Source organism: Gymnoscopelus braueri (genome assembly GCF_963280865.1).
Source record: "Gymnoscopelus braueri genome assembly, chromosome: 2".
NCBI lineage: Eukaryota > Metazoa > Chordata > Actinopteri > Myctophiformes > Myctophidae > Gymnoscopelus > Gymnoscopelus braueri.
Genome location: NC_137604.1, coordinates 24,285,438 through 24,298,222, shown reverse-complemented (window position 1 = coordinate 24,298,222; position 12,785 = coordinate 24,285,438). Strand labels below are relative to the sequence as shown.

The following is a 12,785-nucleotide window of genomic DNA, read 5'->3' as shown; positions in this document are numbered from 1 at the left end:
ATGATAGCTCTCATGTTAATCTGTGATGAAACTTTATTCAGAGACATACTGTAGGAATCCAATGTGGTTCAACTCCTAATGGATGGTGTACAGTGCATACTCTGGGCCTTCAATCATGTACCATAGGTTTTAATATTAAAAGCGGTGCCTAATTATAACTTGTCCCCCAGGGGTCTATACTTAATCCCCTCATTTTCCCCCTCTACACCAAATGTCTTTGCCGAAAATAGATACCTTGTAGATCTGCCATTCTTTGCCAAATTTTCGCTGAATCTTCACCTATTATGGCATAATATGTAAGTAGGGATGCTAGGGTTCATGTGGTTTGCAAACGATTTTCAAAAATGAAGACAGCATCACAATGCTTCCTGTACTGAATTAGTGAATCGTTAATGGTCATTATGCCCCTCACAGTCCCATTTTGCAATTACAGTTAGGATGTACTGTACGCACTGAATTAATCTAGTCATAATTAATCAGGTCAACACATGTGTCCCCCCTGCCATCCAGCATTAACAGGCATCTGTTTGGCTCGTTTGTAATTCCACTCACATCTGCAGGTGAAACAGTCCATGGCTTTGCTTTCAACATCATGTGAATGTTTGATTAGGGAAGTATTTCTCATTCAGACAGGATGATGTCTGTAGCTACACCAGCACGCACGCACAGCACAGCACAGCACATTAGTGATATCAGAACTACTGATTATGGAAATTGTCATCTTGAGATCATTTGTGAATGAAATGTAGGCATGAGCTGCCTGGAGCAATGGAGAAATGTTGATTACAAATTTAGAAACTCTAAAGATTCAACCCAGTTGAATAATATCGATATGCTTTGCCTTTGTAATCACTTAAACCCTATACTCAGACTCAGTTGACCATATTCACAAGGGCTCTATATGAGGACCACTCCTGTTTCCGCTCAACACTAAATGTCTTCTGCAAGAGATGCCGTGGTTCAAGTGGTTTTAAGGAGTTACATTGGCACTACCGATATTTGTTTGTTTATTTATTTACATGCTTACTGTTGTAAGATGTAGCAGATGTTTTGTCTTCCATTCTCTCTAGGTGTGTGGCACTCCGGAGTACATTGCCCCAGAGGTGATACTTCGCCAGGGCTATGGGAAGCCTGTAGACTGGTGGGCTATGGGCATCATCCTCTACGAGTTCCTGGTGGGCTGTGTGCCTTTTTTCGGCGACACTCCAGAAGAACTGTTTGGACAGGTCATCACAGGTTAGGAGAGCAACTATAACATAATTTACATATGACATTGTTAAAAGGTCCTAGTATTACAAATCCAGTGTTTACTGTGAGACAGCTATTTTCCTCTTAGTTCACCCAAAGTATGAAATAAGAGCAAATATCCGTACTAGTTGATGGAGCCTGCATACCAACAGTAATACTGTTCAAAATTATTAAAAATTATAAAGTTTATAAAATGTCAGATAAAAAAACGTTAAATGTACTGTATAGTAGAGGCCCTAGGAGGGGTCCACGCGCGACTGCTTATTTTTTTTTCTAGTTTTGATTTTTGGCATCCATAGGACCTCTAATATTGGGATTTTGATGATCCCAAGAAAAAAAGTGGTCCCAAGTGTGTTTTTTTCAATGTTTTATTACCCCTATGAGACCTGGGAGATGGCTGGCTGGAACGCCGGCGAGAGTGTCTTTCGGAGACTGTGGAACGCTCAAATTTAGACGTAGCCCAAAGATAGAGATACCATTTGATTCCAGACAACCTCAGGTTTCCAATGAGACCAACTTTTTCATGCTACCTTGTCGGGAAGGGGGCTAAATACCTAATGATTCAAAGTTAAGACAACATTTTGGCGAGGGAAAAACGACCATCACCATTTTCCAAATGGTCCCTTGAGCTGTCACCTCAATATATGTGAATGGAAATGGGTTAAATGGATACCTACAAGCCTCCCCTGTACAGAAATGTCAAATTTATGCCAATCTCATGCAGTTTTGGGCAAGAACCATGCAGTGTTTTGCATGCAGTACAAATATGTAATTTCCGCCTATTGTAAAAAGGAGACCACTTTACTGCATCTATAGCTGTATGAGACCACTGTACTGTATCTATAGCTGCATGAGACCACTGTACTGTATCTATAGCTGCATGAGACCACTGTACTGTATCTATAGCTGCATGAGACCACTGTACTGTATCTATAGCTGCATGAGACCACTGTACTGCATCTATAGCTGCATGAGACCACTGTACTGTATCTATAGCTGCATGAGACCACTGTACTGTATCTATAGCTGTATGAGACCACTGTACTGTATCTATAGCTGCATGAGACCACTGTACTGTATCTATAGCTGCATGAGACCACTGTACTGTATCTATAGCTGCATGAGACCACTGTACTGTATCTATAGCTGCATGAGACCACTGTACTGTATCTATAGCTGCATGAGACCACTGTACTGTATCTATAGCTGCATGAGACCACTGTACTGTATCTATAGCTGCATGAGACCACTGTACTGCATCTATAGCTACATGAGACCACTGTAATGTATCTATAGCTGTATGAGACCACTGTACTGTATCTAGACCACTGTGCTGAATCTATAAACCACTGTACTGCATATATAGACCATTGTACTGCATTTATAGACCACATACATTGACCACTGTACTGTATCTAATATAGACCACTATACTGCAACTAAACACAACTTAAAACATTTATTTATAAAGCACATTTAACATGACCAGGTCACCCAAAGTGCTGCACAGGTCGCCACGAAGGCTCGGTAGATGCAGTACAGTGGTCCACAGATGCACTAGAGTAGTCTACAGATGCACTCGAGTGGTCTACAGATGCATTATGGGTGTCCACAGTGGTCTACAGATCACGACAGTGGTCTACAGATGCACTAGAGGGGTCTACAGATCACAACAGTGGTCTACAGATGCAGTATAGGGGTCTAAATATGCACTAGAGTGGTCTACAGATGCACTAGAGTGGTCTACAGACACACTAGAGTGGTCTACAGATGCACGACAGTGGTCTACAGACACACTAGAGTGGTCTACAGATGCACTAGAGTGGTCTACAGACACACTAGAGTGGTCTACAGATGCACTAGAGTGGTCTACAGATGCACGACAGTGGTCTACAGATGCAGTACATGGTCTACATATGCACTACAATGTGTCTGTAGACCACTCTAGTGTGTCTGTAGACCACTATCGTGCATCTGTAGACCACTCTAGTGTGTCTGTAGACCACTCTAGTGCATCTGTAGACCACTCTAGTGTGTCTGTAGACCACTCTAGTGCGTCTGTAGACCACTCTAGTGTGTCTGTAGACCACTCTAGTGCGTCTGTAGACCACTCTAGTGCGTCTGTAGATCACTCTAGTGTGTCTGTAGACCACTCTAGTGCGTCTGTAGATCACTCTAGTGTGTCTGTAGACCACTCTAGTGCATCTGTAGATCACTCTATGCGTCTGTAGTCTGTAGACCACTCTAGTGTGTCTGTAGACCACTCTAGTGCATCTGTAGATCACTCTAGTGTGTCTGTAGACCACTCTAGTGTGTCTGTAGACCACTCTAGTGCGTCTGTAGATCACTCTAGTTCGTCTGTAGACCACTCTAGTGTGTCTGTAGACCACTCTAGTGCGTCTGTAGACCACTCTAGTGCGTCTGTAGATCACTCTAGTTCGTCTGTAGACCACTCTAGTGTGTCTGTAGACCACTCTAGTGCATCTGTAGATCACTCTATGCGTCTGTAGTCTGTAGACCACTCTAGTGCATCTGTAGATCACTCTATGCGTCTGTAGTCTGTAGACCACTCTAGTGTGTCTGTAGACCACTGTCGTGCATCTGTAGACCACTCTAGTGTGTCTGTAGACCACTCTAGTGCATCTGTAGACCACTCTAGTGTGTCTGTAGACCACTCTAGTGTGTCTGTAGACCACTCTAGTGCATCTGTAGACCACTCTAGTGTGTCTGTAGACCACTGTTGTGCATCTATAGACCACTGTAGTGCACCTGTAGACCACTCTAGTGCATCTGTAGACCACTCTAGTGCATCTTTAGACCCCTATACTGCATCTGTAGACCACTGTTGTGATCTGTAGACCCCTCTAGTGCATCTGTAGACCACTGTCGTGATCTGTAGACCACTGTGGACACCCATAATGCATCTGTAGACCACTCGAGTGCATCTGTAGACTACTCTAGTGCATCTGTGGACCACTGTACTGCATCTACCGAGCCTTCGTGGCGACCTGTGCAGCACTTTGGGTGACCTGGTCATGTTAAATGTGCTTTATAAATAAATGATTTAAGTTGTGTTGAGTTGCAGTATAGTGGTCTATATTAGATACAGTACAGTGGTCAATGTATGTGGTCTATAAATGCAGTACAATGGTCTATATATGCAGTACAGTGGTTTATAGATTCAGCACAGTGGTCTAGATACAGTACAGTGGTCTCATGCAGCTATAGATACAGTACAGTGGTCTCATGCAGCTATAGATACAGCACAGTGGTCTCATTCAGCTATAGATACAGTACAGTGGTCTCATGCAGCTATAGATACAGTACAGTGGTCTCATACAGCTATAGATACAGTACAGTGGTCTCATACAGCTATAGATACAGTACAGTGGTCTCATGCAGCTATAGATACAGTACAGTGGTCTCATACAGCTATAGATACAGTACAGTGGTCTCATACAGCTATAGATACAGTACAGTGGTCTCATGCAGCTATAGATACAGTACAGTGGTCTCATGCAGCTATAGATACAGTTCAGTGGTCTCATGCAGCTATAGATACAGTACAGTGGTCTCATACAGCTATAGATGCAGTAAAGTGGTCTCCTTTTTACAATAGGCGGAAATTACATATTTGTACTGCATGCAAAACACTGCATGGTTCTTGCCCAAAACTGCATGAGATTGGCATACATTTGACATTTCTGTACAGGGGAGGCTTGTAGGTATCCATTTAACCCATTTCCATTCACATATATTGAGGTGACAGCTCAAGGGACCATTTGGAAAATGGTGATGGTCGTTTTTCCCTCGCCAAAATGTTGTCTTAACTTTGAATCATTAGGTATTTAGCCCCCTTCCCGACAAGGTAGCATGAAAAGGTTGGTCTCATTGGAAACCTGAGGTTGTCTGGAATCAAATGGTATCTCTATCTTTGGGCTACGTCTAAATTTGAGCGTTCCACAGTCTCCGAAAGACACTCTCGCCGGCGTTCCAGCCAGCCATCTCCCAGGTCTCATAGGGGTAATAAAACATTGAAAAAAACACACTTGGGACCACTTTTTTTCTTGGGATCATCAAAATCCCAATATTAGAGGTCCTATGGATGCCAAAAATCAAAACTAGAAAAAAAAATAAGCAGTCGTGCGTGGACCCCTCCTAGGGCCTCTACTAGTAGTTAAACTATTGCCATACGGCCTCGCATGGATATGTGCTCAAATAGTCAAACTCACCATGTTTACAAGAGAGGGGCAAAGTCGGGTCCATTTGGTTCAATTTTTATCAATCATTTAGCTGGGGACACCCTGGAACCCCCTCAAGGACTCCTGGGGGTCCCCGGACCTCTACATTGAGGAGAACCACTGCCCTCTAGTACATTGAAGTGAGAAGTGCTTCATCCTTTTCACTCTGATCCTCTGCTCTCTTTTTTTATTTCCACCAGATGATATCGTGTGGCCAGATGGAGATGATGCATTGCCTGCAGATGCTCAGGCCCTTATTTCCACTTTACTGCAGACCAACCCGCTCATGAGGCTGGGCACAGGTACTACACTCTGGAAACAGACTGTTTTCGGGTGGCAGCAAGGTCCCATTCTTTCTAATAAGCATTCAATTTAATGTGATTGGGGATGCAAAATTGCATTCAATTGTATTGAAAGCTACCCAATTTGGGACATGAAGAAAAACATCACATGGATGCAACTGGGACGTCAGTGTTGTAGCCTGGGGTCAACGGGTGTTTCGGGTCTCGCAACATACACCCTCGCCCAGGTGACCCAGCCGGGGTTGATCAATCCCCTACTTACGTCCCAGTAGCTACCCACGGTCAGTCCTCTTAGGGCAAGACAGGGCCACTCAATCCGCTTCTCCGGAACTACTTTGCAGGGGCTTTTGCAGTTTAGCTTTTTTACCCCCTTTTCTCCCCAATTTAGTCGTCATGCAAATTAATTCCTCCCCGCACACATTTTGTGTGTTGTCACTGCTGTTGTATCCTACTGATTCACCTGCTAGTGAGGATCCCCCACCGGGAGGAGCCTCCGTCCTACTCCTCCCGCCCAACACTCCCTGCTGACAGGTGCCGCCCCCGGCAGTGACAAATATCTGCCTCTCGCCCCGGCTTCCCTCCCCCGAACACGGGCCAATAGTGTCCGTAGAGACGCTCGACAAAGCCAGGTGCACTTTACCACTGCGCCACCTGAGCGCCCCAATTGTGTTATTTTTTAACCACTTACTGTACACTTACACCCTATACTTTGTTGCCCGGGGACTCGCTGTCAGGCATCTGAGTGTATGTAGTACATGCCTTAACGACTCAGCCGTTGGCGCCCCAAGCTCACAATACATTGCGTCATGATGCATTGCGAGCTTGTTCAGAGGACTGCAATTTTCATCGAATGTTTGCCTATTTTCACCGAATGTTCACCTATTACGATATGACCAGAATAGGGACGCTAGAGTTCATATGGTTAAGGACAGTGGTCAAGAATATTTTTTCTTTATTGAGACAGATTAGTAAGGAAAAAATCACACCCAGTGTGAAGTGGGCGGTGTGGTCATCACAGTGGTCATCATAGTGATGGAAGCTCACTTCCAAAAAAAAAAGATTTTTGGAAGTGCATAATCCTATTTATAGTTTATTAATGTCATCATGTGTCTCGCTAGCCAATCACAGTGCTGAATAGAGTCAGCCAATAGAGTCAGCCAATCACAGTACAGGAAAGTGGGCCAAGTGGGCCAATCACAGTGCAGGAAACTAATACTAATGAGGTGTCCCAACCCCACTTATAGGGGCGGCTACACCGCCCAAAAAAAGAAGAAGAAAAGGAAGCATAGAGGGAGATATGTATAGGAGAGGAAACTCAGGGAGAATTCAATCCTAGTAGCTCCAGGGACGAATGTTTCAGCCACTACACTGTGTCCGGTCACAACTATTCATTCATGAAATTTCACATGTTTGCTCTCCCCAGATGTGTAATTATTAGCATAATATACAGTATAAGTACACCATTGAGACATTGAAACAGTGTGTGTTAAATGTTACCAGGGGGAGCATTCGAGGTGAAGCAGCATCCGTTCTTCACTGAGCTGGACTGGAACAGCCTGCTGAGACAGAAAGCAGAGTTCATTCCTCACCTGGAGTCAGAAGAGGACACCAGCTACTTTGACAGTAAGTGTGTGTGTGTGTGTGTGTGTGTGTGTGTGTGTGTGTGTGTGTGTGTGTGTGCGTGTGCGTGTGCGTGTGCGTGTGTGCGTGTGCGTGTGCGTGTGTGCGTGAGTGTGTGTGTGTGTGTGTGTGTGTGTGCATGCACACGTGCGCGTGCGTGCGTGCAGTCAGAAAACTTACATTAAGTTCGCATTGTGCCTGCATAAGTCCCTCTAGAATAGAATAGAAAACTTCATGCCTTCATTCCATTCAGAATGCACATTTTTTGAGATGTGATTATGTGTCTTGTACAATCTCATTCTCTCTCTCTGTCTCTCTATCACTCTGTCTCTCTGCCTCTTTCCCTCTCTACCACTCGTTCTTTATCTCTCTCTGTGCTGTGGATGTTGTTGCTACATTACAGTTTGCTTTCTAAATGTTTCTTCCAAGTAATATTTTGATTTGTGTTGTGCTGTTTTGTTTTGTCTCATGGTTAGATTTTTAATTAGATAAATGTTTTGTTTTGTTTTAGTGTTCTTCTATTTTGATTTGTTTAGTCCTGTCTTGAGATTTGTTTAGTGACACATTTTGTTTTGTTTAGTCTTATATTTTGTTTTGATTAGTGTAGTCCTATGCATTGCTTTGTCTATGAGTCTTGTCCTATGGTTTGATTTGTCTAATCTTATGTTTTGATCTAGTCATATTTTTTGTTTCGATTAGTCGTTCTGATTTGTCCTTTCTCCTTGTACATTAAGTTCTGTTTAAAACGGTCATAATAGTGGGTTTTTAATAGTGTTTAATATTCTCTCTCTCTCTCTCTCTCTGTCTGTCTGTCTGTCTGTCTGTCTGTCTGTCTGTCTGTCTGTCTGTCTCTCTCGCCTCCTCTCCCAGCCCGTTCAGAGCGTTACCGCCACATCAATGTATATGACGAGGACGACACAAATGATGACGAGCCAGTGGAGATCAGACAGTTCTCCTCCTGCTCTCCTCGCTTCAGTAAGGTCAGACATTTGTCTTTCTTGACACCCTCTTCTTTTTTTGTTCGCTCGCTTCTTTGCAAGTCTGTATTTCACTCTTGCCCTATTATGCCTCTCTGCTTTTTCCTCACGTTGTCAACCTGTTGTCTCTTGACATTTTTATTTCTACATTTTCTCACTGGTATAGTTTGTCTTCTTCACCTTATAAGAACATGGCAAAGCATCTTCACATTCACATGTCAGGTTCTTTGACAGTAGGACGGAGGTAGACTAAAGACATAAGGCTAAATTGTACAGAAACTAGGCACTTTCATCTTTTTTTCCCTTCTTTTTGAGAATTAATCGTTCACGTTTTCGGTTTGTCCAAAACACTTTGGTCCCAAACAAGATTTCTTGAAATCTACTGGCTGGATGTAATTTGCTTTCCAGTGTGCACCTTCATGCTCCTCAGCAGAAGAAATTAGACCTCTACTAAATTTGATGACCTCCATGGCATTTCCTCTAGCGCCACTTTTAGGCCAAAATTTTCACTCGCACACAAGTTATCTCAAAATCAAATGGGTTGATTGCCAAATGACTTTAATCCCCCACAGGGAGATTCTATTTCAGGCTTCACCCAACTGAGGGCTGCTCAGATGGTCATGATTAGCACTCGGGGGGTTGGGGTAGAGGGGTGTTGGGGCTGTTAGGGGTTAAGTGTCTTGCTCAGGGACACTTTGACGCGCATACTGGGTGTGGCGGGGGACCAACCGGTGACCTTCTGATTACCAGACGACCCCTCTACACACTAAGCTACGGCCGCCCCTCTGAATGCAGTTTTTTAATCATAGAACTTTATTTTAGTTTACTTCAGAGCTTTTGTTGTTGTTTAGAATATGTGCTAATCCTTCAGACTTCTTCTTCTTTCGGCTGATTCCCATCAGGGGTTGCCACAGCGTTTCCATCTGCTTCTGTTCTCTGCATCTTCCTCAGTCACTCCAGCCACCTCCATATCCTCTCTCACCGCATCCATGAACCTCCTGTTTGGCCTTCCTCTTCTCCTCTTGCCTGGCAGCTACATCTTCAGCATTCTTCTCCCAGTATACCCCTCATCCCACCTCTGCACATGTCTAAACCACCACTCTCTCTTTTTATCCCCCAACCTTCTAACCTGGGCTGATCCTTTAATATAGTCATCTCTGATCTTTTCCCTCCCTGTCACTCCTAATGAGAATCATAGCATATCCTCAATTCTGCCACCTCCAGCTCTGCCTCTTGTCTTTTCTTGGTCTCACTACCATACAGTACATCTTCCCTTTCACTCTTCCTTGTACCCTTCTGTCACAAATCACCCTGACACATTCCTGCACTCTCTCACCTCTCTTCTACACTCCCCATTACATTGGAGTTAATCCTTCTGTGCATATATGATATAGTTAGGGGTGTGCCGATATATCCTCCCGCGATATATCGCGATACTTTTTCGTGACGATATGTATCGTTTTGGGGGGAAAAAATATCGTTTAATTTTTATTTCTTTTATTTTTTACAATAATAATAATCAGGCATGCAAACAGCCCCGAGGTGAAAAGGGTGACAACATGTTTTTTTTTTCGGGTCAGGTGTCACACTATTGCCCTATTTGGATTCAAAACGGCTATTGTAGCTGAAAATCTACAAGTTTGCATGTCTGCATAATGCAAAATAGAAATATTTGTTTGCATTTGCCCCCCCCCCATATATTTTCATAATAAAAAAGTGCCATATATCGTATTGTATCGATGTCGTGAGCCCAATATCGTATCGTATCGTTTCATGAAATGAGTGTATCGGCACACCCCTAGATATAGTATATACTGGCACGAATAATAACCTTCCTTCCTTTTTTTCTTCTCTCATTTCAACCACTTTGATTTGCAAGGGGAAGCATTGCCTCTAGGGTACTAGTGAGGCTATAGACTCTCTCAATCTCGTTTAAACATGCCTCATGGTGTCTTAATTCTCACCACTGGCAGATGACAGATCTTCTAGCTTCTTTCAGTTCAGCTCTTAAGTAAATGGAATCTTGAATTAGTGTCGCTCAATTACAGCGACACTATAATGGTTTGAAACACTTTTGGATGGTCCTACAGTATAAGACCAGGCTATAATAGGGACCTTTGCTTCTCAGTAAAGACACACATTGAATTAAGTGTCTATTGCATTTGAATGGTCCTACAGTATAAGTGTCTATTATACAAACATGAGCACATAATACTATTTAAAATAGCACACACACGCACAAACATGCACACACTCACACACAAGCACTTACTTGGACTTGTCATTGTCCCCTTGTCTAAATACCATTCCATACTGCTAATATTAGCTGTATATTATGAAATAGAATTCCATGGTGCACTGCTGAATCTTTTTTTTACCTTTCATAAACCTCTTCATCGCAGGTTATACATGTAGTACTCACCCTCAAGACTTTGCTTTCACATCCTATTTTGCACTTAATGAGCCGCTGCTTCAATAGCTCTGTGTGTGTCTGCGTGTGTGTCCATGAACATGACCACACACTGAAACATTACGTTAAACATAGATGCTGATACGCTAGCTACTCTTATGTGTAGTGAGTCAAATCGATTCAGTCACTCTCTGCACGCATTGCCATATAAAGGTCACACCCATAAGGATGCTGGTTTTATGGAGTCAGTTCATAATATTAATGCACATTGTAGATCGATGGAGATGGCATTGAAAGCAATACACTATTAAGTGAGTGTCTGTGGATACTGTATAAACTAGGATTATTTGTTTTTAACAAGATCATGTAAATCCTATTTAAGATTGTCAATGTCAGCTTATATGCGATTAAAAGTCATACTGTAAGATAAATAGATGCACAGGGTTTCTCTCTTCCTTATCAGAATAAGGAAAACGGACAGAGAATTTTCTCTTTTAGCTAAAACGGTTTGCTGCATATGCATTTCATCAGAAGTGAGCCTGCAGGGTTGCCTGCAATGCAGGTCCTCTTGGGTAGTCTTGTGTTTCATTTTCAGTACCTTAGTCAAGGGCACTTTGACAGTGTTATGCCTGATGCATACTTGGCTGCGCGGCGCGCACCGAAAATAGACGATTTACAATGTAGATCGCTATTCCGGTTGCGCGACACCAGCATGCAACCAAGTATAACAGAGCTTTTAATGGGCAGAAGTGATATCTGCCACCCAACAGTTCTCAACTGAAATGTGCCTTGCTGTTAGTAAAGAGAATCCCAGAATTGGGATGCGAGGGTTTAAGTGGTTAACATGCATACTCACTTAAGTATTTTAGAGCAGCAGTCAACCTCAAACATTTGCTGCTCATGGAACCTGCTGTTGTTGCTAACAGTGTAAAGGCTTATTTCACGGCCCGCAACTGCTGCACAGTCTGCACACAGGCTAAATGATCATCTTTGTTTTCGTCTGTGTCCCCCTCTCTGTCTCCCCCTGAAGGTGTACAGCAGTATGGAACAGTTGTCTCAGTTGGAACAGAAAGCTCCATCCTCTGTGAACCGAAGGGAACATAAAGGACCCAGGGAGGACAAGGTGACCAAGAGGGAGAGTCTGGGAAGCCTCGGCATGAGGGACAAGAGCTGGAGGACTGGGTCACCTGAAATGTGAGTGGTATTATGTATTGAAAGGGTATGACGTGTGTGTGTGCGTGCGTGCGTGTGTTAAAGAGGTGTGCAGCAGAGTGTTTAGAAGTTTTTCCATAATGAGAGTTCTCATTTTTAGTCAAGCACAGTATCACACATCATTAAAGTTTGAAAACTTTGATATTCTATATACAATATAGGTATAGAATATGTATGAGACTCTAATTGAAATGATAATTTTGTGTCAATGTCAAATCCGGTGTGTAAAGGCCTATTATGATTACAAGTAGGAGAAGAGGTACTGTATTAGCTTACATGACTCTTTAGCATTCTCCTTTGGGAAACACTGGTTCTGTTCTCTCTTCATGGATAATGCATTATGGAAATTAGAATTATACAACAAGAGAGCGCTTTAGTTTCAGGAAAATAATATCATTAGTAACTGTAGGAGTTTTGAATGTACAGTAGATAGAACAATGTTACTTCCCCAAACCCAAATAATCATGCCTAGGTTTAGCTAGTATTGTTTGACAGTTTTGTATAGTGTGTATAATTTTGCTGATTTCGGTGCACATAAGGAATGCAGTACATTTGAAGGTAATTTTCAATAAAAGGCTGAGTGCAGATTCGGTCCTTCCTTGGTGACCACAAAGACAAACATATAATGCACCATGGATTATGACTCAGGCCTCCCACCCACTCATGCAGCCTTTTTTTCTTCCATTGTCAAATAGCTCAACCAGCATAATAAAGCAGAAACAGATCCAACAGCAACCGGAACTTGCAATAGGAGCTAACCAGAGAAAAAGATTAA

The 12,785-nt window shown here is 42.9% G+C and overlaps 1 protein-coding gene across 2 annotated transcripts in view; it reads left to right on the top strand.

Moving 5' to 3' along the window:
• The window catches only part of mast1a (microtubule associated serine/threonine kinase 1a), an 84,403-nt gene that overhangs the window by 61,673 nt on the left and 9,945 nt on the right, over positions 1–12,785 (top strand). For both annotated transcript variants that reach the window (XM_080451724.1, XM_080451723.1), the window contains exons 17-21: positions 1,071–1,236; positions 5,690–5,791; positions 7,292–7,414; positions 8,282–8,391; positions 11,829–11,992. In XM_080451724.1, coding sequence (XP_080307850.1) covers positions 1,071–1,236; positions 5,690–5,791; positions 7,292–7,414; positions 8,282–8,391; positions 11,829–11,992 — 665 coding nt within the window. The remainder of the gene's footprint in view (positions 1–1,070; positions 1,237–5,689; positions 5,792–7,291; positions 7,415–8,281; positions 8,392–11,828; positions 11,993–12,785) is intronic.